Here is a 22914-nt window from a genome sequence, read left to right on the forward strand (position 1 = left end):
GCTGTTGCTGCTGCTGCGAGTCCTGGCGCACTGCGTGAAGCAAAAGAAGGGACCCACCTGCAGGGTCAAGCTGCGGCCCTGACTGGACAAAACGGGAGAGCTTGGCGCTGCAAGTGGGGCAGCCATGGGGACCGGAGGCCAGAGCAGTCGCTGGTGGTGGTGTTCCTCCAGGGACTTGACTCCGAAGCAGTATCATTGGCTCGCTGGAAAAGATCAGCAGGAGTCTGGAAGGGACCTGTGGGACACGACTTGCATGTTGTTGCACAGCAGACAGCCCAGCAGCAGGAATCCCCTAATGACGAGAAGAAGACGACATGAGAGGAGAGAGAAGCACCGGCATGGTCCCCCGTTGCATTATGCAGATTCGCGCTGCTTCTGGACCACCAAAGCAGTCGCCGTGTGGATGTGTGCTGTGTGTGTTGTGTGTGCGCCTGGTACTCGTACCGAACAAAGCACAGGTCGTAGTTCTGTGGGAAAAGGGCGAGTCGCGACAAGAATCCAGACCTGGGTCCAAAATGCCACGCTGCCGTCTGCCAGCTGTGCCCCGTCTCAACCCCGGTTCCTAGTCCCAGTTCGTGGTGAACCCGAATCCCACCTCACCCTCGACCGCGGCGCGGGACCCGTCGCAGGCCCAGCATTGGTCGGTATCGGTATGGTAGGTGAAGTAGCTGCGGTACCTGAAGCCGAGGAGGGGGCAGAGGTTAGAAGACACACTGGCCGTAACTGGTCGTAAGCAGGTCGGGAATAGGGAATAGGGTGGACTCAGACACGCGCGCCGTTCCAAGTGCCACAAAAGTCCTCTGGTTTTTGTCTGGCGCAACCGCAGTTCCGTTGCCGCTAGTTATCAAAACAGCGAGGGCCGTCATTCTTGTCGATGTTTCCGTCGAGTGTCGATAGCGCCGCCCATTGTCGGCAGGGCTACCTAGTGCGAGAAGGGGTAAGGACTCGTCGTGCTTGGCTTTAACCTCACTCGTTGTGGGGGAGGATAGATTGGTCCAAGGTTGTGAGTAACGGAAACCAAGCAGGAAGAAAAAGCAAGAATATGGCGACGCCGGGAGGGAAGGAAGGAAGGACGCGGATGGATTTGGCCGAAGGGTCTTTCCTGTTCGTAGCGTCCATGCCATGCGATGCCATGCCATACTATCTATGACATAGCATAGGCAGCTGCTGTCCACCTGCGCTGCACCTGCCATGTAATCAATGTTTTCTTTCCCATCTGTTATGCGATGGTGACTGTTGGAATATTGACTCCTTTCTACATCTACGTCTCTCCTACCTTTTCTTGTCGTCTCTCTGCCAGACCTACCTGCATGCCTGCCTACCTACCCAGTAGTTACACACGCATACAAACACATACACACACCCAATCGACCTGCTTTACACAACACACGCGGTCGCATATCTTGCGGGTTTGGACTGGACCTTAAGGCATTCGAGTGCGGCACACTCTCTCCCTACTCATTCACACCCTAGACCTTGCCCTCCTCGCTCCTCCTCCTCTTCGTTCTCGTCCCATCCCGTCCCGTCCTGTCCTCTGCCTCCTCCGACCTACCTTGCCTCGCATTGCCTTAGTCCCTTTCGTTAGCCTCCGAGGAGAGAGATTACCTGAGCAGACACAGGCCAGAGGGCCACCAACGCGCCGCACTGCAGACCAGACCGCACCAAACCAGCCGCAGTCCAGACCAAACCAAACGAGTCCAAGTCGGTTTTTGCTTAGCCGGATGGTATGCTTTGGCAGAAGCAAGCGCAACAAAAACAGCCGAACCCGAAGCAGAGCTAATACGACGTTCCCTTGCCTTGTCCTCCCTCTTCAACATCGAGATACCGATTTCCCATAGTGCCCCTCGATTTCTCTTCCCCGATCCACGTACATCTAACCCACCGGTCCACGACAATTGCGATACACCCCTATCCCGTCTTGTCCTTGCCCGCCGCCATTTCGCTCAGTCGCCAGTCACCAGTCGCCCGTCACTTATCCTGTTGTTGAGAAGACAGACCTAGGACGAGGGTACTCGGAAGCACAGGGCTCAAGCCAGCACGGCCGCACGGCACAGCAGTAGCAGCAGTAGCAGCAGCACCTCACGCATCGCAGCCACCTCACACGCAAACGCACACGTACCGCACACGACTCTCGACGCACCTTGCGCCAGCCAGCACCAATACCGACGACACCAGTAATTACCTACCGACTGTTCACCCTTCCAAGAGCCCTTTCAGCAGAGCAGCCTCGGCAGCGCATTGTATCGCATCTCACCCACCGCGTACGCAAAGTCGTCCACCGCACTTCGTGTGTGGTGTTGACCCCAAGACCGACAGACTGGATTGGACTAAGTTGACGCATCCTTATCCTGGTAATTGCTGTTCCTTTTCCTCGTCTCCTCGTCTCTCCTCTGTCTCGTCCATCGTCGTTGCTTTCTTTCCTTTCCTTTCAACGTTTATTTCACTGTCACTGCCACAACCGGCTGCTGCGAACTGCGGCTCCTTCCGCGAACCTTTCCTCAGCTCCTGGGCTTCCCTTGTCGGAGGTGGAAGCAAAGTGCACTTCAAGGGGAGGGGAGGAGCAGAAAAAAAGAGAGAGAAGGCCCCGAGTCCAGCCCAGTCGATACGACATCCACCCCCCGTCCGCTGCACCGCTGCACCTATCCACCCCCGGTCGTACTGGGAAAGTCCCCCCTCGTCCAAGCCTCCTCCAGCCCATTGTGCCCTGCCTGTCCTGGTCAGGTCCAGGTCGGAGTCGGGTCCAGTCCGTCCAGCCCCTTCCGCTGCAGGCCTTTCCCTTTCTTCTCAGTGGGTGGCCCCGGCCTCTGTCTCCGTCTCCGTCTCCAATACATCGTCGCCTGTCGTTGTCGTTGTCGCACTCCGCTCTTCGCCGACGACGACAACGCCGACGACAGACGGGACAGCACAAGAAAGAAAGAGCCGGGTACCAAGCCTGTGATGCATGCGCCTTTCACCCGCTGCCCGCTCTCTACTTTACACCTTACCCGCTACAGCGTTTCTTACCTTCACCTGCCTGCTTTACCCTTACCCTTACCTTGAGGTACTACCTCTTACACCCGCTACCACTACCACGCTAGGTGAGGTATCTGAGATGGGCAAGGTTCCTTGAGGTGCCTGACCTGAGGTTGACCACTTGCACGCTACCACCGCCAACTCGAACCACCACAATCTCCTCCGCTTCCTGCTCGTCGCTCTCTGGTCGCTGCTGCAGGGCAAGCGGTGCACCTCAGCTACTCCTCCCCACCTCCAACCCTCACCTTACCACCTGGCCAGCATCACCCTGCCCTCCACTGCCTTATTCGTACCGTACCTTACCTCTTCCCATGGTGCGGTGCCCGTGCTCACCTGCCCGCGCCCGCCTATTCCGCCTATTCGGTGCTGCGCCTGTGCCCGCCCTTCCCGTCCGTGCCCTTTTGTCTTTCAGTCGTCGTGCCTTTCCGCCTCTGCGCTGGCCTTGCCTTTGCCTTGCCTCGCCTGTTGTTGATGCCGCTGCCGCTGCTGCTGCTACTACTCTGCTTCACCTCCCGTCTCCGCTGTCGCTAAGACGATCATTTTAGTTTCGGCAGGGGAAGAGAACCATACACTTAGAGTAGCCACGAGACGAAAATTTCCAGACCGGTCCGACTTTCTGGGCCCTACCATCTTTGCCCTCCCTCTTGCGCATTCATGCCGAAGGGCGACGACTCTTTTCCACAACCCGCCATCCACTATCTGCCACAGTCCTCCCCGACGATCCGACCCCATTACACCACAGCAGGATACACCGCGAATCCCCCGAAGAACATCAACAACACCACCACCAAGACCGCGAAAACGAAGACACCGAACCCATATCCCTTCGCTACCCCGGCTGCGAAGACCTCCAACACCGCCGCTGCGACACCCGAGAGCCCTGCCTTTGCTTCCCCCGCCGCCGAGTCCGTCAATCCTCTCCAGGGCCCGGGTTCCGGTTCACGGTCCAGCAACCCTCGCTATCTGCCCGCCTCGCCGCCTCCCTCCACCAACGTCTTCAGCCCCGAGGGACAATGGACAACACCCGATATTAGTCGGTACGGTTTGACGTATAGCGCTACAACTTGCGAAAATCCCTTTGACAACGTCTCAAAGTCCCTCCTCACGCCCACCTCCGATCCGACCTCTCCCACCACATACTCACCTACCGAGGAGCCCTCTCGCCCGCGCCTGACGAGGCCAGCACCCCTACAAGCGAAGCGTCTATCGGATGAAGAGACTCATCAGATCGACACACAACCCTCTCCGCTGAAGAAGCCGCGCCGTCTAGCTCCCCCGAGAACTATCGACTTACCTAGGCCTCCCACTGCAGCGGCAATACTGGCTGCACGAAATCAAGGGGTTACGTCCCCTCTGTTCTTTTCCCGCTCCAACACCCGCCGACCCATGCCCACTCGCCCGAACCCTCTACCTCCCTCAGACGCCGCCGCTGTTCTGCTGGCCCGTCTGAGGGAGGAGAACGATGGCGTCCATACCGTACGTCTGGCCCGCGGCACCGTACATGCTCGCGGCGCTGCTAGGTCTGGTAGCACTCCCGGGAGCAGCAGCTTGTCTTCCTCTGCAGAGGCCACCTTGACCTCGTCGCGAAGCCCAATCAGCCAGTCCACAGGCCCAGGCATCGCAGAGCTGAGGAATATTGGTGTTGTCGAGCTTCTCGAGCAGGATGAGCGCCCAACCTTCATTATAGACCTGGCAAATCCCGTCAACAACCAAAGGACGGCCCTTCACCTGCTGTATGCTAACGCGGCCCTAAGAGCTTCGCTCGGTGTTTTGGAGTTACTGTCAGTAGAAGGGGACGACGCCATCAAGAATTCTGAGTATACGCATTTCAAAGCGTGGGTCATGAGTTTCGTAAAAAACCAGGAGTCGTTGGATGTATGCCTTCCATCTCACAACTATGGAGGGATCACGTGGACTTGCTCAACCTTGCGCAAGCGCTATCGATTCGTGAGCGGCAACATGAGTGCTGTGTCAACCGCTCCCGACTCGCCAGCCCCACTAGCTGAAGAGTCGGCGGTCCTTGAACAACGGCACAAAGGTCCTTCTCCCCAGCCGACAATCTTGCAAATAGAAGAGGAGCCTGACTATTTTGGTGATGCCGTCTCGGATACCCACGATATGAATGACACAAGCATGGGCGAGGATTGCATAATGGCGGACGATGGCGGGAGGCATCACACGGACGAGTTTACTCAGCAGGTGTTCCAGACAAACATGATGAAGCCCTCTTTCGACTGGACACGCATTCAAATCACCGACGACCTTAGCGACCACATCCGCTTTGCTCGTAACGTCGACTGGGCTTCCACCGCGCTGGGGCCTATCGAGCACTGGAACTCGGATCTCAGAGCCATGGCTAATATGGTCATGGGCAGCCCTCACCCGGCGGCCATGTACTGGAGCCGAGACAATGTCATCCTCTACAACGAGGCGTACGTCGAGCTCGCCGGTCAGAAACACCCACAGCTCATGGGCATGCGGTACAAGGATGCCTGGGCTGAAATTTGGTCGGAGCTGGAGGGTGTGGTAAGCAATGCTTGGGATAACGGCACATCAATCATGAAGAACGACAACCAGCTCTTCATTATGCGACACGGCTTCTTGGAGGAAACCTTCTTTTCATGGTCAATCATTCCATTGCTGGGAAGCGACGGTCAGATTGTCGGTCTCTACAACCCTGCGTTTGAGAACACCCGCCGCAAGGTGAACGAACGCCGCATGTTGACTTTGAGAGAGGTTGGCGAGAAGACCGCGGCCGCTAAGGATGTCCGGAACTTTTGGCCAAGGGTTCGTGAAGGCCTCGAATTCAATGACCTGGACGTGCCCTTCGCCCTTATTTACTCTGTTAAGGAGGACAACGAAAGCGAGGTGTCTTCAATGCATTCCGGCAGTATAGCACACCCGCCTCTTTTGCAACTTGAAGGCTCTTTGGGTGTTCCTGACGGGCATCCGACAGCCCTCACCCATCTCGATCTCAAGTCCTCGGATGAGGGCTTTGCGCCGTATATGCGTCAGTCTATGACCATGCAGGGTGCGCCCATTGTTCTCTCTCAGGAAGCCGGCAACCTTCCGACCAAGCTGCTCGAGGGCATGGATTGGAGAGGTTTCGGTGACCCATCGAAGACGATTGTCATCTTGCCTGTGCATCCTACAACGGCAGGAGAGTCAGTGGTGGGCTTCATCGTCTTGGGTACTAACCCCCGCAGACCATACGACGACGACTACCAGCTTTTCATTCATCTACTCTCCAGACAGCTGGCAACGTCGATGGCCTCAGTTGTGCTATTCGAAGAGGAAATTAAGCGGGGCCAGAGGGCCGCTCGTCTTGCTGCACTGGATCGCCAAGAGCTGCAGATGGAGCTTTACTTGAGAACCCAAGAGGCGGTGGAAAGCGAGTACAAGTTCAGCCGAATGGCCGAGTTTGCACCAGTTGGCATCTTTATTGCTAATGACAAGGGCCATATCAACTTCGCCAATGATATGTGGTGGCAAATATCCAGGCATCCGCGCACCGAAGACAGCGTCAACACATGGATGCAAAGTGTCAGGGATGAAGACCGTTCAGGTCTCGAACGCTCGTGGAAGAAGCTTATCGAAGACAAGGAGGCTGTTACCGTCGAATTTCGATTCAAATGCAGTCGGCAAAACGGACGCAACACCATCGACACCTGGGTGTTGATGAGTGCGTTCCCGGAGAAGACCGAGCACGGCACCCTCAAGAGCATCTTTGGCTGTATCACCGACATTTCGCCGCAGAAATGGGCCGAAGATTTCCAGAAGCAACGAAGAGAAGAAGCGGTGGAACTCAAGCGACAGCAGGAGAACTTCATCGACATCACCAGCCACGAGATGCGCAACCCCCTTAGTGCGGTGCTTCAGTGCGCAGACGAGATTGTCAACAGCATCACGGAGTTCCGAAGACAACAGCCAGACCATAAGGAGCTCGAGGTATTGTTGGACGGCTGTACGGAGGCTGCCAACACAATCAACCTCTGCGCTAGCCATCAGAAACGCATCGTAGATGATGTTCTGACACTCTCCAAGCTGGACTCTCAACTGTTATTGGTAACCCCGGTCGACTCACACCCCGTCACGATTGTGCGACACGTCATCAAGATGTTCGAATCGGAGTTGAGCACGCACGACATTCGTCTGGAATTCTCAATTGAGCAGGCATTTTACAAGCACGCTGTTGACTGGGTCAGGTTAGACCCGTCCAGGTTAAGACAAGTCTTGATCAACCTGATGACCAACGCTATCAAGTTCACCCAAGGCCGTGAAAAGCGCGAGATCATCATGAGCATGAGCGCCTCCAAAGATATCCGCGAAGTTACCCAGAAGGGTATTTCATTCTTCCCCAGCCGTAAGGAGGATGTTAAGGCTCTGACCCAAGAAAAGGATTGGGGCGAGGGAGAAGAAATCAACCTTCACTTTTCGGTCCAGGACACAGGCCCTGGTCTTCGGGAAGACGAGAAGAAGCTCCTGTTCCAGAGGTTCTCGCAAGCCTCACCGCGCACTCACGTGCAGTATGGCGGCTCAGGTCTAGGCTTGTTCATCTCGAGAATGCTTGCTGAATTACAAGGCGGCCAGATCGGCGTCATCTCGGAGAAGGGTATTGGTAGCATTTTTGCATTCTACGTGAAGTGCCGCAAGACGCCCGCGCCGAGCGTAGACTCGACAACATTATCGGCTTTGAACCTTGCCAGACCGATCAAAGCACCGACATCTTCGCCATCGACACCCCCTCCCCCGAACTCTCTGCCACGGCGGGCATCCTACCGGAAGCCTGTCCCAGAGGGAACTCCACCTCTGGACGTCTTGATTGTGGAAGACAACATTGTGAACCAGCGAGTTCTCCAGAAGCAATTAAGGAATTGTGGCAACAACACGCATGTTGCGAACCACGGCGGGGAAGCACTGGATCAACTCAAGAAGTCTCGTTTCTGGTCTGGAAAAGAGGCGGAAGGTTTCGACCTCAGCGTTATCCTGATGGATCTAGAGATGCCGGTCATGGATGGCATGACGTGCGCGAGGCGCATTCGCGAATTGGAGAGGGAAGGAACTCTCATCACTCACATCCCCATCATTGCCGTTACGGCTTACGCGCGGCCTGAGCAAATCGAGAGCGCGAAAGAAGCCGGCATTGTAAGTGGTTATTTTCCGGTACCTCAACTCGGGCTCCACTAACATGTTTACAGGATGACGTGATTTCCAAGCCATTCAGAATACCTGAATTGATACCCAAGATCAATGAGTTGGTTGCAAAATATAAGAAACTCTCTACCACAGAGACTGTCGTCTCAAATTGAGGGGCAGACTTCGGCATACTCAGTTAGAGCTTGACACCAGCAAGCCCGAGTCGTGTCATCATGAGCATTCAGAGTGCCCGGATACCGGGCCCGAAGCGGGGGGTGGGCTTCCTTTTACATATCTGGTCGCAGTCTCTATCGCATAGAGAGACTAGCCAGATTGGCGTTCATAGGGGGAACTGGCATCAAAAGACCCTGGAGGATGGGTTGGTTTAATTGGTTATGGGACTGGCATTTCAGAGACGGAAGCATCCGGAGAATCAAAGACGTGGAGTCTGGAGCGGATTGCATACGGAGTGAGAACGCAACACTGGTATACCGGCGGCGGGTGTGTAAACCCATTGACAATGAAATGTTTCTCAACGAATTCATAGTGCGATACGCTACGTTTGGACGTGTTGTGTAGATCCTTGTGGGCTGTGGCTCGTGAGCGCTGTTGGGTTGATGCATCCAGTAATGACCAACCCAAACGCAAACCAACATGTTCGAGTTCAGCAACTCTTCTGTCATGATAGACTCTCGGCGTTGGAAAGCCGAGCCAGGATAGGATTTTTTTTAATCAATACTAGTGCCTGATTGGGTAGCTTTACTAGACACCGGTCGTGATGTTGAAGGCCTCTCCCCCTACGTTCCCCGGGTACTCAGACCCACCCACACCTGCTTACCTAACCGCGAATATTTCTCAAGCTTCAAACCTCACCTCAGTCCAGCAGCACCACGACGGCCACGCCAAAGCAACGCATCGCGGCCTCGGTCCTCAAAACCTCCAACAATGCACCCCCAGGCCCTGCGATCGGCCGGCGGCCGCATAAGGCCAGATGTCGTTGCCGTCAAATCATACATCCGCACCTTTTCCACCACACAATTGCGCCTCGCCGAGTCCGACTCCTCGAACAACTCCAACGGCAATGGTGCCCCGACGAGAGCACCACTCTCCGGCCGCGAACGATCCCGCAACGCCGCGAGCGAAATCAGCCAGATTCTGAGCAGCGGATCGACCAGAGGGGTGTCCAAGCCTGACAACACAACTGCAGCCCAGCCCGCGCGCGTCATCGACGTCAAGACACTGCCGAAGCGCGGCCTCGGCGGTGGCCTGGGCAGCAGCTCAAGCGGTTCCACCTTCGTCAAGCTCCCCGCCAGCTTCCGCGGCCGTGGCGCCGGTCTTGGTGCCAGGGGCAGTGGCCGTGGCGGCTTCGGCGAAGGCAGAGGCGGTGGATTCCAGCGCGGCCGCGGCGGCTTCGGTCGTGGTGGAGGACGGGGCGGCATGATGAGAGGCCGCGGCGGCCGTGGAGGTCGTGGAGGACGTGGCGGCCGTGGCGGTCGCCGCAGCCGCAATGCGGACGGCGAGGAGGATCGAAGGGAGCGGAAGCCGAACGAAGCAGAGGAATGGCACCGCCCGACGACGGAGGAGGAGCACCTGTACTACCGCAAGCGCGACATCGGGCTGCCGGAGCGCTTCGAGCCCCGCTTGACCGCGGAGAGCCTGCTCGCCTTCACACCGGCGCTGGCGACGGGCGCACCGGCGGACCAGGCGGTGCAGGTGCTGGACGCGCTGAGGGAGGTCGGCGGCGGGGCGAAGCCTGCGCCGGGCGTGTGGGCGCTGCCGAGGCACGTGGCGACGGAGCTTGCGTTCCGCGGCGACGGGGCGCACTTCTTTGACGATGTGGAGGACAAGAGGGCGTTTGTGGAGGCGATCAAGAACACGCCGCAGGAGAAGATGACGACGAACATGAGGGTCGTCAAGAGGTCCCCCGAGCAGCTGGAGGCCGGCGCGGAGAAGGCCGTGAGGGAGTACATCATGGACAAGGTCGTCAAGGGTCAGCATGTGAGGCCCGAGTTTGTGGAGCTGGGGGCGAAGCAGCCGCTGGAGGTCGCGCGGGCGAAGCACCTGCATAACTCGAGCTACCACGCGATTGAGAGCGGCAAGTTTGACGAGAAGCTTGCGCAGCTTGTCAACCGGGCCAAGGGTGCCGCTAAGCCTGCTGCTGCTGCGGGTGCCAAGGCATGAGTGTGATGGCATCGCGAGCATTTGTATGATTAAGGTCCCCCTCAAAACAAAAAGGAGAAACACGAACGTTATTGTACATTTAGATACAAAGTCTCTTCTACCCCAACTCTGTGAGGCTCGTGATGAATCCACTCCCTGATGACAGGACACAAGGAGGGGGGAAAAAAAAAGGGAAACGTGAACTCTTTTCTACAGTTTTGTATACACACAGGTCATCATATCTACGTGAGCTTTCTGATAGTCTGCTCCTCCACCGCATCGACGCCCTTCATCTCCTTGTCCTGAATTTTCTTCAACTCCGTGTCCGCGCGCCGCTTCAGGTCCGGCACGATGAGCTTGTCCTTGTTCCACTTGGTGTGCAGCTTCTTGCGCTTCTCCGTGACGGCGCGCATCTTCTCGCGCCACGCCTGCGCGGCGTCCTTCGCCTTGCGCACGACGGCGTCCTTGTTCTGCGGCTCGACCTTGAGGATCAGCTCGAGCTCGTTGTCCGGGTCGCGCTGCGGCTGCTGGTTGAAGTCGGGCGACGCCTGCACGGCGGACATGACGGGCTTGAGGTAGTCCTTCTCGTGCAGCAGGAGAGAAACGGTGCGGCCGCCGGGGCGGGGCACGATCTCGGCGAGCTCGCGGAGGGGGTAGGACTGCGCCGGGTCCTTCTTGTCGGGGTGCACGGCGAGGGCGCCGATGGCGTCCGGGGAGAAGCGGTCGCCTGTCTGCATCTTCTTGAGTATGTCCATGTGGTGCGTGGCGAGGGAGGCGAAGCGGGAGGCGACGTCGCCGAAGTCGAGGGGGTCGGCGGGGTCTGGCTTCGGGTGCTTGGAGCCAGAGGGGTCGTCTGGGTCGGAGTCGTGGTTGGGCGCGGCGTGGGATGTGCGGGAGACGACGGCGGGGGAGTCGGCGGTCGGGTAGGAGGGAGGAGATTTCTTCTTCTTCTCGAGGGGAGGGCTGGAGGTGAAGGTGCGGCGGAGGAGGAGGGTTTGGGATGCGATTAGGCGGGGAGCCTGGGTTTGGCTGGGTGTTTGTCTTGGTCAATTGAGTGGTTTGCTTGGAGATGGGGAGGGTATTTACCTTCGCGAAGTCTGGGCGAGGCCATTGGCGCCGCGGAGAAACGAGCTGGTGGCTCTGAAGGGGCGCATCTTGGTGGGTGGTGGTGTGGTGTTCTGGGTGCAGCCGTTTTGAAGCTTGGAGCTTCACAGTTTGAAGCTGGTGTGACGTCGGATTTTGGCAGGGACCCGCCAAGCTTCGGTCAGGTCACCTACCGGCGCTTTTCAGTTAGTCAGCACTTTTTTGCCCATGGGCAGATCGTAAAAAGGTGGAAGGGTATGAGTCGCAAATCCAATTAAGTAATTGGCTTGTTTGTTTGTTTGGTTATCGAATGAATGCTTCAAGAGGCTGTGGCATGGTCACGCTGGGGATGGGGAGAGATGTTGGGTTCTTAAGAAACAATGTGTTTTGATCTATCTACTAGCTACAGCCTTCACGTATCATGGCGTCGCGTCGATAAAGTTGGGCTGTTCCTTAAGAGGACTGCGCGTTGAGTAAATTACTGCAGCAGTCCGGTGTTTTATAGTCTGGGGTATCATGAGGTTAGTCATAATCCTCCACATGCTGGTATAAACATGCTTCGCAGGAACCGATCCTCCACACGCCTGGCAAGGCGTGCTTCGTAGGAACAATCCTCCACACGCCCATTAAGGACGCGCTTCGCAGGATGCTTTCCTCCACGCATTCAAGCAGAATGCGCTTCGCAGGAAATTGAAGGTTTGGAAGGGGGGGCGTACCTCATGATCAGGTCTCCTGGCAAGTGCGGTGCTTGCTATCAAGAGGACGACCTGTTAGTCGGCATTCTCCACGTGTGTTCCGGCGTAACACGCTTCGCAAAATGTTTTTGGAAGTTTTGGTTCACGTACCGTGACATCAGAGCCATTCACAAGCGTTGGGCGGTCTGTTGGAAGGGAGGAACGGTCAGTCGAGACATTCTCCACGTGGATACACACGCTTCGCAGAATGCTTCCGCCGCGGGAGGACATACCTCAAAGATCTAACCGATGGTCTGATCGGCGAGAATGTCTGAGTCGCCAGCATCGAGGATGACCATGGTGCCGCAGCGGAAGAGACGACCGCAGGCGGTTCCCATCTCGATGTTGGTGCCGTTGAAATGGTGGACGGGCACCTTGGCCAGCATCGCGTAGTCTGTGACAGAGTCAGTACATTCAAAGTCTATCATCGCAAGGGCAAGAATTCGCCATACACTCGAGCTCCGACTTGCGAAGGGGAGGGGCGTTGGCGGCGATGAGGACCAGCTTGGCCTTGCCGGTGCGCAGGGCTTTCTTGGTGCTGGCGTGGCCGAGGGAGATTTTGCCCGACTTCACTACGAGAGCGAGACGCTGGGCGAGGGTGTCGCTAGCCTTGTTCTTGACGCGAGCCATTTTTGAGAGTTATTGGAGAAGGATATGGAAGTTTGATGGTGAAAATAGAGGCTGTTTGTTGCGAGTGTGGTTGGCAGAATGAAGGTGAGAATATGTGTGGGAGGAAGAAATTTTGAGTACCTTTTGTTAATTACCCCACTAGCGTCACGTGTGGGCTGTTGGTACTTCTCTGGTGCAGTTTGCGAAAGGTAGAAAGGTTGAAAATGATACCACAATGTCTTCTTTTCCTTTTCCCGTTCCTGTTTTCCAAAGACACCTTGATTTTACAAATTCTGGGGGAATTTGGAGTTATTGTGTCTAGAGGAAAGGGAGACAACGCTACAGGGAAATTTACATTTTGTCCTCGCTGAATTAAGGAGGCCTGCGTACCTGCAGACCAAACACGATGTATGCCTCATTCCAATGAATAATAAGAGAACGTAAGGGCTTGCAACTAATCACTTTAAGAAACAGCGCCAGTTCGCGTGGATATATGAATACTCTTGAGTTAACACGAAGGTGTGGTACTACAGGTAGTAAGTTTCGTTGTCAACTCTTTCCTCCACCAAAATTGAAGCTCAACGGGCGACGCCCGATGGTCCCCTCAAGCTCCTCATTCCCCACGTCATTCGAACCAATGTTCATTTGATGTCGCAGGCAATATCTAAACAGATCACGGCTTGGAACTCCAAACGATCGAGAAAGCGTTGACACGCTGGTGCATGTGAGTTTGTTGCTGGTCTGAGACAACAACAACAGTTTCCGCGCTCCTTAGGTGCTAAAAATTCCGCATTAAACAACGAACACCGGTCGATTGGCCCAGCGGTTTAAGGCATCTGCTTTACACGCAGAGGATCGCAGGTTCGATCCCTGCATCGATCATCTCATTTTTGCCCTTTTGCTCGACATGCACTCGGTCCTAGCACACCGCAGCAAGCATACGCTGGGACGCAGACAACGGAATGCTTCAATTAGACGACTGCCTTTATGTTGATGCGACTGGTGGTTTTTTATGTGGATGCTGCCATCTGACTTTTCAGGAAAACAACCACGATCTGAAATACCACGATAAAAAAGATGAGACCCGAAGTGGATGTTCGGACTGAGTGAACAAACATGAGCAAAGAAATAGCTATGTCATTGACCATCATGACAATAACACCAGCGCGCAAAGGCCTTAGGAGTATATCCCAGCATGTTGTTATAACATATGGATATTATTAGGATGATTTTCTTCTTAATTGTCTCAATTTCTTGAAAGCCAACTTTTTTTGCACTAGATTTTCTAGTGAGTGTGCAGTACCGACTTGTCGGCAACTCGCCATTGCAACTCTGGCGTCACACTCTGTATCCACCGTAGCTTTGGAGCCTCGGGAACCTCTGCAGTCTTCCTGCACCCCTACTACCCGGTAACAAAACACAGGTCACATTTTCGACGTCTCCTAGAATCTTTCAGGTTGCAAAAGGAATTCCAAACACAACGGCTCAACGTTCCTGTATCTGCATTAACCTCTCTACGCGAAGCTATTTTTGGCGCGGGGCGCAACCCGTTTAAGCGCATCTCTCCAACTTTCCGACCAGTCGCGCTTTCCTTGCCCCCAGCACGCGACGTCAGCGGGAATAGCTCTCTTCTTCCCAATAAAAACACCACCCCAACGACTCCATGCCCTCAGAAATGGAGATCGAGGTCGACGACGACCTCTTGCAGACGGTCGCGTCAGGCGGCCACATGGACTAGTAAGCCAATCGCCACTCTCTCCCACCAGATCGACGCGCCATCGCTAACCACGTCGCAAAGCGGTCTATGGCCTGCCATGTCGCAAGACATCATCACGAGGCTAGATAAGGTATGTCCCGATCGCCGACCGACCTCAACTCACTCCCGCCTCCCCTCCCTCAAACCGCCCATCCGAAAACTCCTCTTGGCCTCCCACAGGGCGCGCTCACACGTTCGCTTTGCGAATGTTCTTCTAGATAGCTCACAATGACTTTCCTATCCCGAATCTGCCACCCCTCCCTCAACACATTAACCCACCAGGCCAACAACAACCGCCACCCCTCGACCCCGCCGCCGAACCCTCGTCGTCACAGGAAGCAGACAAGGAGAACAGCCAACCGACTGCCCCGGCCCCGGCCGCCGAAAGCGATGCGACCGACGCCGCCGCTGCCACAACGGACCCGGGTTCCCTACCGGCCCAGATCGAGGCCATGCTCATCGAGATCAAGTCCGTCCTCGCCAGCTTCCCAAAGTACCCTCCGCACACGATCCAGCGCCTCGCGGAGCTCGTCATCGAGCCACGCCGCCATTACCGCCACCTGGCCTCCTACCTCCACGCCGTCGACCGAGTTGTTCATGTCACCAGCGGCGCAAACATCTACCCCCTCCCGCCTGCCATCCCCGACGTCTCGGCCATGACGCTCCTCTCCAACGGCGCTCTCGGCAGCAATAATAACAACAACGCAAACGGCTCCTCCTCCCCCCCGGACCCCGCCGCCGCCGTCTCCTGGGGCAACTCGACAAACTCGGTCGCCTCGACCGTCGGCACCGACGAAGCCCTCGGCGGCGCCCTACTAACCCCCATCCCCTGGCTCACGCGGCGGCCCTCCCCGGGCTCCGCCTCGCCCGCCTCCTCCAGCGGCGGCGGCTCCAACAGCGGGCCCGCCGAGATCCGCACCGAGTCCACGGAGACCATCGACGGCCCCAACGGCGTCGGCAGCATCGAGACCGTCAGCGTCAGCGTCAACGGCATTCCGTCCATGGGCGCCACGGGCCACATCAGCACGGCAGGCGGCCCAGCAGCAGGCCCAGCAGGCATAACGCAAGGTGAGTTACTGCGACAGGAGCAGGAGCAGGGCGTCGTTCCAGTCAACCAACTCGCGCGACAAACAGAAGAAGCACATCTGCAGGCCGCCGCCCTCCGCGCCGCCGCGGCCGCGGGCGGCTCCTTATCCCCTGGCAGCGGTGGTGAAAGCGGCGGCGGCAACAGCCCCGAGAAGCAGCAACCTGGCGGTGGTGCTGCGGCTGAAGACGAGAGCGAGGTCCCGCACGCCCGCGGGCCCGAGGAGATCGGCGCCGAGGACCTCGGCCCGCAGAGCGTCACGACGAGCTTCGTCGGCGGCCCGGGCATGGAGATGCAGGGCATCGACGTCGAGGCCGCCGTGGGCCGCAAGGCCGCGTCCAACACCCCCCCGGCGGCTGACGAGGACTCGCAGACGGAGGACGCCTCGTCGGTGACGATGGAGGCGGAGTCCACCACTGCCGGCGACGACGCCGCCTCGGAGACGAGCACCGTCACGTCACATTCCAAACGGGATGCGGACGCGGAGCTCGAGGGTCTCGCGAGCAAGAAGATCAAGGAAGGCGATGGGGACGTCGTCACCGCGGGCGAGGATGCTCCTCCGGTGAAGAAGGAAGACGACGACGAGAAGAAGGATGGTGAGGTCAAGGAGGAAGCTGACGCCGACGTGAAGCCCAAGGAGGAAGACGAGGACGAGGAGATGAAGACTGATGTCAAGGAGGAAGAGGAATCAGAGGCCAAGGTGCCCAAGGTTGAGGAAGAGGAGAAGAAGGAGAGAACTGCTCCGCCGCCCGGGATTGAGTAGCGTTTGAATGCTCGCTCTCGTGCATAAGGAAGGGGGCCATGATACCATGAACCGTTTTCACTCCGAACCTCTTTTAGTGTCAGTGATAATGCGACATGATGGCATTCTCATGAAAATAGGACGAATGGGACTAAAATCGCACAATTGAGGACGATATCACATGTGATTAAGGTATCTTCGTCAATTGGGCTCATTTTTCGCTTATCATACGTTTAACCCTAAGCAAACGTAGTCGTATTGACTACAGTGACCATAAGAAATGACCAGAACGCCATGCTTTTTGTAAACCGTCCTACCCCAATCCGCTGTAAACACCAGAATACGCACATACGCCTTACAATACTCTCGTAATGCTCTCCTTTGTAATAACACTGTTCTGCTTGTCGTCTCTCCTGACGCGGAAGAAACTGTCGCAGAAGTCGCTGCAGCGCATGTGTCGCAAAAACTCCTCGTCGTGGGTGATCACAATGAGCTGGAAGTTGCTCTGTGCTTGGCGGGCCTTAATAATGGCATGAAGACTCTCGGCGAGACTCTTGATGTTGTCCTTGTCGAGGTTGGTCGTCGGCTCGTCGAGGGCAATGAGGCCGCAGTTGACACCAAAACTCTCTGCGAGAGCTAGGCGAATGATGATACTGGCCAACACCTTCTGTCCAGCGGAGCAGCGGCCACGCATGTCCATCTCCGTGTCCTGCTTGACCATGCAAACCCGATAGTTGTACGAGCGACGACCAGTAGATGCGTTCTCGTTGTCGGAGCGAATCAGGATGGTGTCAATGTCGGTACCTTGGTAGGTACTCTGCCACAGCTCGCCGGCGATACGGTTCACCTCCTCCATCTTGAGACTGTGATACTGCATGATTGCTTTGTCCAGGGCAGCACTGTAACGACCCAGATCTTCAATAGCAGCCTTGGTGGTCTCGACTTTGATGTGCGACTCGCGGAACTTCTTCGCCGCGTCCTTGTATTCCTGGTTCCATTCTTCCAGCACTCGCTCCAGCTCTTTGTCCTTAGTCGTCATTTGGCCCATGACAGAGCCGCGTTCGGCAACGAGTCGGCTGTGGCGATTCTCCAATTGCTTGGCTTCAGCGGCCAATGTCCTGTAGTCCTCGTCGGCATCACGGGCCTCGAGGTCCTCAATGTCACGTCGAAGAACCTCGAGCTGCTGAAGATTCTGGCGGTACTTGATGTTGTTGCTAATGTTCTGCTTCTTCCGGTCGCCATTGTCGATGTCTTGCTTGAGCTTATTAGTCCGCACCGTCAAGTCCGAAATCTCCTTGTCCAATCCAGCGATGGATTTCTCGAGAGCAGCAATGGCGCGCTCGTTGGACGCAAGGTTGGACGGGCCGCCTCGGTCGATGTAGTCCTGAATGTCGCACTCAACCATCTTTAGTTCCGTAACGGAGTTGGCAACCTTGTCGCGCTCCTCCACAATGCCCTGCTCCTTGGTACGACCTTTCTGCAGAGTATCGTTTCGCACTGATCTCGCCTCGGCAATCTCAGGCTCGATCTTCTCCAAATCCTCGTCTGCCTTGCTGATCAGTTCTCTCTGGTGAGTCTGGTCATCCTTCAAGGTCTGAATCTGGTTCTGGAAGTCCTTCTTGCGCTCAAGCTGGTTGAGGGCCTTGCTCAGCTTGTTCCTCAGCTCACTCTTCTCCAGCTCAAGAGCGTTGAGCTGATCCTTCATACGTTGACGCTCAGTCGAAGTCTTTAAAATCTTGTTCTTCAACGACCTGATCTGCTCGTTGCACGTTGCCTGGAGTTCGTGTATCTCGTCAGCACTTCGGCTAGCAACGCTCGACGATTGCTGAGACATGATCCTGTCAACCTGGGACTCCGAGTCCTTGATGTCCTTGAGAGCTTGGGTGATATTAATGACAGTCTTGTTCAGGGACTCAATGTCGTTCAACTTCTCTTCCTCGGCGCTGACGATGGCATCGTGCTCCTCTAGTTGCCTTTCCAGAGCCTCGCATTCAGCTTCCAGCGAGGAGCACTCCTCCTTAACGCCAGGAATTTCGGCCATCAGTCGCTGATATGTTTCGTACTGCGGCTTGACTTTGCGCAGCGAGTTGAGAAGGTTTGTGGAGTTGGCGAGATCCTCCTCTGCCTTCTCCTTCTTGTTAGGGTCGAGGAACTTGACAAGCTTGTCGGAGAACCTTGATTTGGCAACATTCTGCTTATCATCGAATCCACGATCGCAGAGTCGACATTTGTTCTTATCCTGCAAGGTTTTTTGGCAACCACGATAGTAATCGGCCAAAGCATCCAGAAGGCTGATGTCGGTTTGGTAGGTTTCCACATCTTCCTCGTGGAGCTTGTACTCCTCTTCGTAGTCCTCGATGGTGGCACCGTCGCGAACCGACTTCAAAGCATTGACCACGGTCTCCTGGCAGCGCGACGCCTCGGCTGTCTTCTTTTGACCGGTCTCCTTGGCGTTCTTGAGACGGTAGTCGATTTTTTGATGTTTGTCTCTTGCCGACTCACGCTTTTGACGAGCTTCTGCAAGCACCTTGTTCTGGCTCTTGATGACATCGTGGTATTGCGATTCGAGCGTCTCTGTCTGCCAAGCAGTGCCAACATGCGTGTCCAGCTTGGACTTCCACGTGTTTGTCAGAGTATCCAACTTGCGCTTACGGTCCGATAACTCCTTCTTGCGCAGATCCAGCTGTGCACGCTCGGATGCGAGTCTTGTGCACTCCATCAGCTCACGTCCTAGCTTCTCGTTCTCGCTCTCGAGCTGCCACAGCTTCTCGTTGTCTTGCTGAAGCTGCGCGTCGAAATCAGCAGCAACCAATGACTCGTTGGCTTTCTTCAACCTGCTCTCGACATCCTCGAACTGGCTGTCCAGGATGGCTTTGGCGCCCTCGTCAATGTCCAAGCGGTTGATGTCCATCTGCAAGACGTTGACACGCTTCTCAATCGCACCCAATCGTTGCTTGGCAAATACTCGGTTCTGGGTCATAGTTGCCTTGCGGCCCTCGAGCTCGGTGATGACGCTCGTTGCCTGGTCCAGCTCGCGGGCGTTCTCCTTCTGTACGCGCTCCAAGTCGCGCTTCTTGTCTGCAAAAAGTTTCTGGATGCGCTCGTTGAAGGTCTTGATCTGGCTGTCCTTCAGGTCGCCGTCGTAGCCCCGGAACCCGTGCATTTCCGCGGCCTGTCGGACCAGCTCCATGCGGGACTGAAGTTGACGCTCGTACTTGTCCTTGTCGGATTGATGCTTTCCCTGCTCCGCCAACTTCAGAGACAGCTCCTTGCGAGAGTTGGTCATGTCCCTTTGAAGCTCGTTGTATTGGGTCTTATTTTCGTCCGCTTCCTCCTGGTATCGTGACATGCGCTCTTCGTACTGTTCAAGCGCGTTCTTGAGGTACTCGTCGTCCTCTGAGAGTTCCTCCAGGGTCATCTTGAGATCGGAAATGGCGCCCTCACGGTAGGTGAGCTGATCCCGCTTGAACTTGAGATCGTTGACGATGCGGAGGAAACTGTTTGCCTGTTCGTGCTTCTCGCGAATCTGCTCTTGAAGGTCCTCCATCTCAGCCGACATTGTCTTGCACTTCGCTCTGGCTGCTTCAATCTCGGCCTCTAGCTCAGTAGCCCGCTTCTCAGCTCGGTCGCCTTTCTCCTTATTGATCCTGTCCTGCTCTTCAAAGATCTTGAGTTTGGACAGCTCCTCACCCTGCTTTTTCCTGAGGAGCTTCAGGTTGTCAACAGCCTTGGTATATCGCATCGCCTCGAAAATCTGGTCAAACTGTTTCTTTAGCGCGGCGGGTTCGCTCATGGGCCAGAGGGACTCGTCCTGGTGGCAGAAGATGACGTAGTCGAGGATGGCTCGGGAGACACCAAGCTCTCTGGGAATCCATTCGTCCATCTGCGCCACTCTGCTGGAAGTGACTGTGCGCTCGCCATTGTTGTTGCAGGCCAAGGAACCCTCGAGGGTCTTGAGTGATCGTGTGGTTTTCTTGACGGTCAATTGAAGGCTGCGAGTAGCAACGAACTTGAGGCCGCTAGTCGATGTGAAGGCGAGCTTGACCTGGGCTAGGACTTCCTTTTCTCCGCACAACTACAAATTGTCAGCTTGAGAAGGCTGGAGAGTTCTGGGTGGGTGGGTGCATACCTTAGGGTCATGGACAAAAGCACCTCCTTTGCTGTTGGGCGGCTGCTCGCCGGTGGTGGCATACTTGAGGCACTCGATGATGGTCGTCTTTCCGGACCCGTTGTATCCAACGATGAGAGTGAGGGGTGTGTAGAATGAGATGGCTTCACGGCTGCCGCCGAAGGAGCGAATGCCCTGGACGGACAGCTTATCGATCTTGGACATCGCGGGCAGTGCCTCGGAAGGCTGTTAGCCCGATTCGGATGATACTTTGGTAAAAAGAACAATGTGAAGCTGAAGAAGGGTAAGGTAGATCAAGATCGAGGTGGAGATGGAAGAAGTCTATTTTGTGCTTGGAGGGGTGCACGGGATACAGTCGTTCAAGGTTGCCTTGAAGCAGGCTGCCATCGGCTTCTCGACGCGCAGCAGGCATTCACGCGTCGGGAACCTGGAAGGAGTGCACCACTGTGATCGTGGTCTGATTAGATAAGATATGGCTTGGTGTCGGATAAGATAAACGATAAGACTCGGATCCACTCTTTTCTCTTTTTTGCTCGGCCCAAGGTCGGGCTAGCTTACCTGGCAGGCCTAAGTAGGTACCTAAGCTGGGCATAATGAAGGTAAAATAACAGACATCCTAATATGTTTTGTGTGCTAGAGCGACTACTGTTCCTGTGTGCTCGCCATCGTCGTTACCGTTGTAGCCGCTATTATCGTTGTTATCATCCCGTCGTCCCTTATCGGCGTCGTCCCCGGGCATGCTTGCACTGCACGGCGGTTCGGGTACACAAGGTCGCCGAGTAAGGTAACCAACACTCATTTGCCTGCATGCATGACAGCAAGCAACGAGCTGTCAGACTCGAAACTTCAAGATTTGGTTTGCTGTGTAAGTTAGGTAGCTGGAGATTGAGAAGAGCGCACACGTTGCTCAAAGGTAAAAGGATGCACACTGCCTTACATGGTGGATTGCATCATCTGACAAGCCAACCAACAGTCTTTCCTTACTTCGGACCAGACCACAACCACCACCACAACCACCTCGGTTCAACGTGGCAGTCAAACACCTCTCGTCATACAGATGTCGAACGCGACAACTGCACTCTATTTATTCATGCCGACCCAAGTATGCACGTAAGTGCGGTACCTTAGTGATGCACGACGGGATCCGAATACGTGATGCTGGGTATGGTGTTTCCAGAAGGCCGAGAAGGATCCACGGAAGTTGGCAATAATGCCTAACCGATTAAGGCAAAGCATCCAGCGCGGGCTGTAGCGGCAAAGCAGATCCACCGCGACCCAATTTGATGCCTCACGCAGCCAAACAGCAGCGGCGATGGTTTCTTTGACCGCCGTGATGCCGGGGCGTTTGCTCCGGACAGTGGCTCCGCAGGCGGCAGCCACAGGGGATGATCGTTGCGTAGAGCCCCTGGAATCTGAGCTCTGGAACCATTGCAATGGACAGCTGGACCGTGCAGTTCCCCAAGGCATGGGCAAGGCATGGGCAAGGCATGGAGACATGACGTGCCAGTGTAAGGGAGAGCACGCACCGTAGCAGGTGCTGGACGGCCCATTGGTGCGCTGGAAACTGCCCAATCCAGGGCGATTAGCAGCCCAGTTATCCATCCTACAGCGGTGGCAGAGGTGCATTATTAGTGGGAAGGCGATTGCGTAGGAGGTGTTCTTGGGCGGGGTGGAGGGGTTGTTTTTGCAGAATTCCATGTCCCGGACGCTCAAAATTGCCATATGCTCCATTTCCATTTTGCAGTTTCCCATGTTTTTTTCTTCCCCTCCCGTCCCCGTCCCCTTCCTTTTCGCAGGTCCCCTGGCATCCCACGCCGCTCCTCTAGCTTCCTTCCACGTCTTTACCCTGCTTGCATGCACCTATCCTGCCTGTACCTGTGCCTGCCCACCACACCTATCTAGTTTTTTTGGTGACGACGTGACTTGGTTTCCCTCACCTTCCCTACCGGCCATTTTCACAAATTGTTTCCTCTGCCCCTCGTCTTCCGTTTTCTTGCCTTTTCCCTCTCCCCTCTCTCTGCACACCTCCCTCTCCATTACTGGTCCCCTTTCGTTCCCTCCCCTCGCTTCTTGCATCAACCCCGACAGTCTGCATCCTGCCCGCATCTCGCGCAGTGTCTCTGGCTTGCCGGCCAAGCTCGCGGTGATCCGACCCCGACGACCCTAGCTGGACACGCCCCCCCGTGTCACGAAGCAAGTCAGCCCCGACAGACAGGACGAGACAACCTTACCTAGCTCCCAGCTGAGTTGTGTGGAATCCAGCCGACAAGACCTGCCTGCCCTGTCGCTGCTACCTCACTGGCCTTACCCGGTTGCTGCTATCTCTCTGCCTTACAACTGCTACCGCTGCCCAAGTCTCGCATCGCTCCGCACCACACCAAGCCAGACTCTCATTCGGACTGGACTGGCTTCTCTCTCTTTCTCACTCACGCACTCTGTGCTAGTGGTCACCCAATACCCGCCCTTTAT

At 56.0% G+C, this 22914-nt stretch overlaps 6 protein-coding genes across 6 annotated transcripts; 3 read left to right on the forward strand and 3 right to left on the reverse strand.

Annotated features, from left to right (window-relative positions):
• Positions 1-3666: 3666 nt before the first annotated feature.
• dhkK-0 (Hybrid signal transduction histidine kinase K) lies at positions 3667-8321 on the forward strand (the record flags this gene model as incomplete). Its single annotated transcript, XM_037325115.1, has 2 exons — positions 3667-8157; positions 8211-8321. 2 exons carry the CDS (start codon positions 3667-3669, stop codon positions 8319-8321), a joined length of 4602 nt encoding a protein of 1533 aa, XP_037177099.1.
• Positions 8322-9093: 772 nt separating this feature from the next.
• On the forward strand, positions 9094-10329 carry CGCA056_v009869 (uncharacterized protein; the record flags this gene model as incomplete). Its single annotated transcript, XM_037325116.1, has 1 exon — positions 9094-10329. The coding sequence occupies one exon, from the start codon at positions 9094-9096 to the stop codon at positions 10327-10329; it is 1236 nt and encodes a 411-aa protein (XP_037177100.1).
• A 221-nt stretch (positions 10330-10550) lies between these two features.
• Positions 10551-11462, reverse strand: CGCA056_v009870 (uncharacterized protein; the record flags this gene model as incomplete). Its single annotated transcript, XM_037325117.1, has 2 exons — positions 10551-11337; positions 11395-11462. The coding sequence occupies 2 exons, from the start codon at positions 11460-11462 to the stop codon at positions 10551-10553; spliced, it is 855 nt and encodes a 284-aa protein (XP_037176261.1).
• Positions 11463-12367: 905 nt separating this feature from the next.
• Positions 12368-12755, reverse strand: CGCA056_v009871 (60S ribosomal protein L30; the record flags this gene model as incomplete). The annotated part of the gene is made up of 2 exons (XM_037325118.1): positions 12368-12519; positions 12578-12755. 2 exons carry the CDS (start codon positions 12753-12755, stop codon positions 12368-12370), a joined length of 330 nt encoding a protein of 109 aa, XP_037176260.1.
• A 1654-nt stretch (positions 12756-14409) lies between these two features.
• Positions 14410-16337, forward strand: CGCA056_v009872 (uncharacterized protein; the record flags this gene model as incomplete). The annotated part of the gene is made up of 3 exons (XM_037325119.1): positions 14410-14471; positions 14533-14581; positions 14709-16337. 3 exons carry the CDS (start codon positions 14410-14412, stop codon positions 16335-16337), a joined length of 1740 nt encoding a protein of 579 aa, XP_037176264.1.
• Positions 16338-16671: 334 nt separating this feature from the next.
• On the reverse strand, positions 16672-20649 carry rad50 (DNA repair protein rad50; the record flags this gene model as incomplete). The annotated part of the gene is made up of 2 exons (XM_037325120.1): positions 16672-20391; positions 20446-20649. 2 exons carry the CDS (start codon positions 20647-20649, stop codon positions 16672-16674), a joined length of 3924 nt encoding a protein of 1307 aa, XP_037176262.1.
• Between the last annotated feature and the right edge of the window lie 2265 nt (positions 20650-22914).

The sequence above is a fragment of the Colletotrichum aenigma genome (genome assembly GCF_013390185.1).
Source record: "Colletotrichum aenigma strain Cg56 chromosome Unknown KSG_Cg56_contig06, whole genome shotgun sequence".
NCBI lineage: Eukaryota > Fungi > Ascomycota > Sordariomycetes > Glomerellales > Glomerellaceae > Colletotrichum > Colletotrichum aenigma.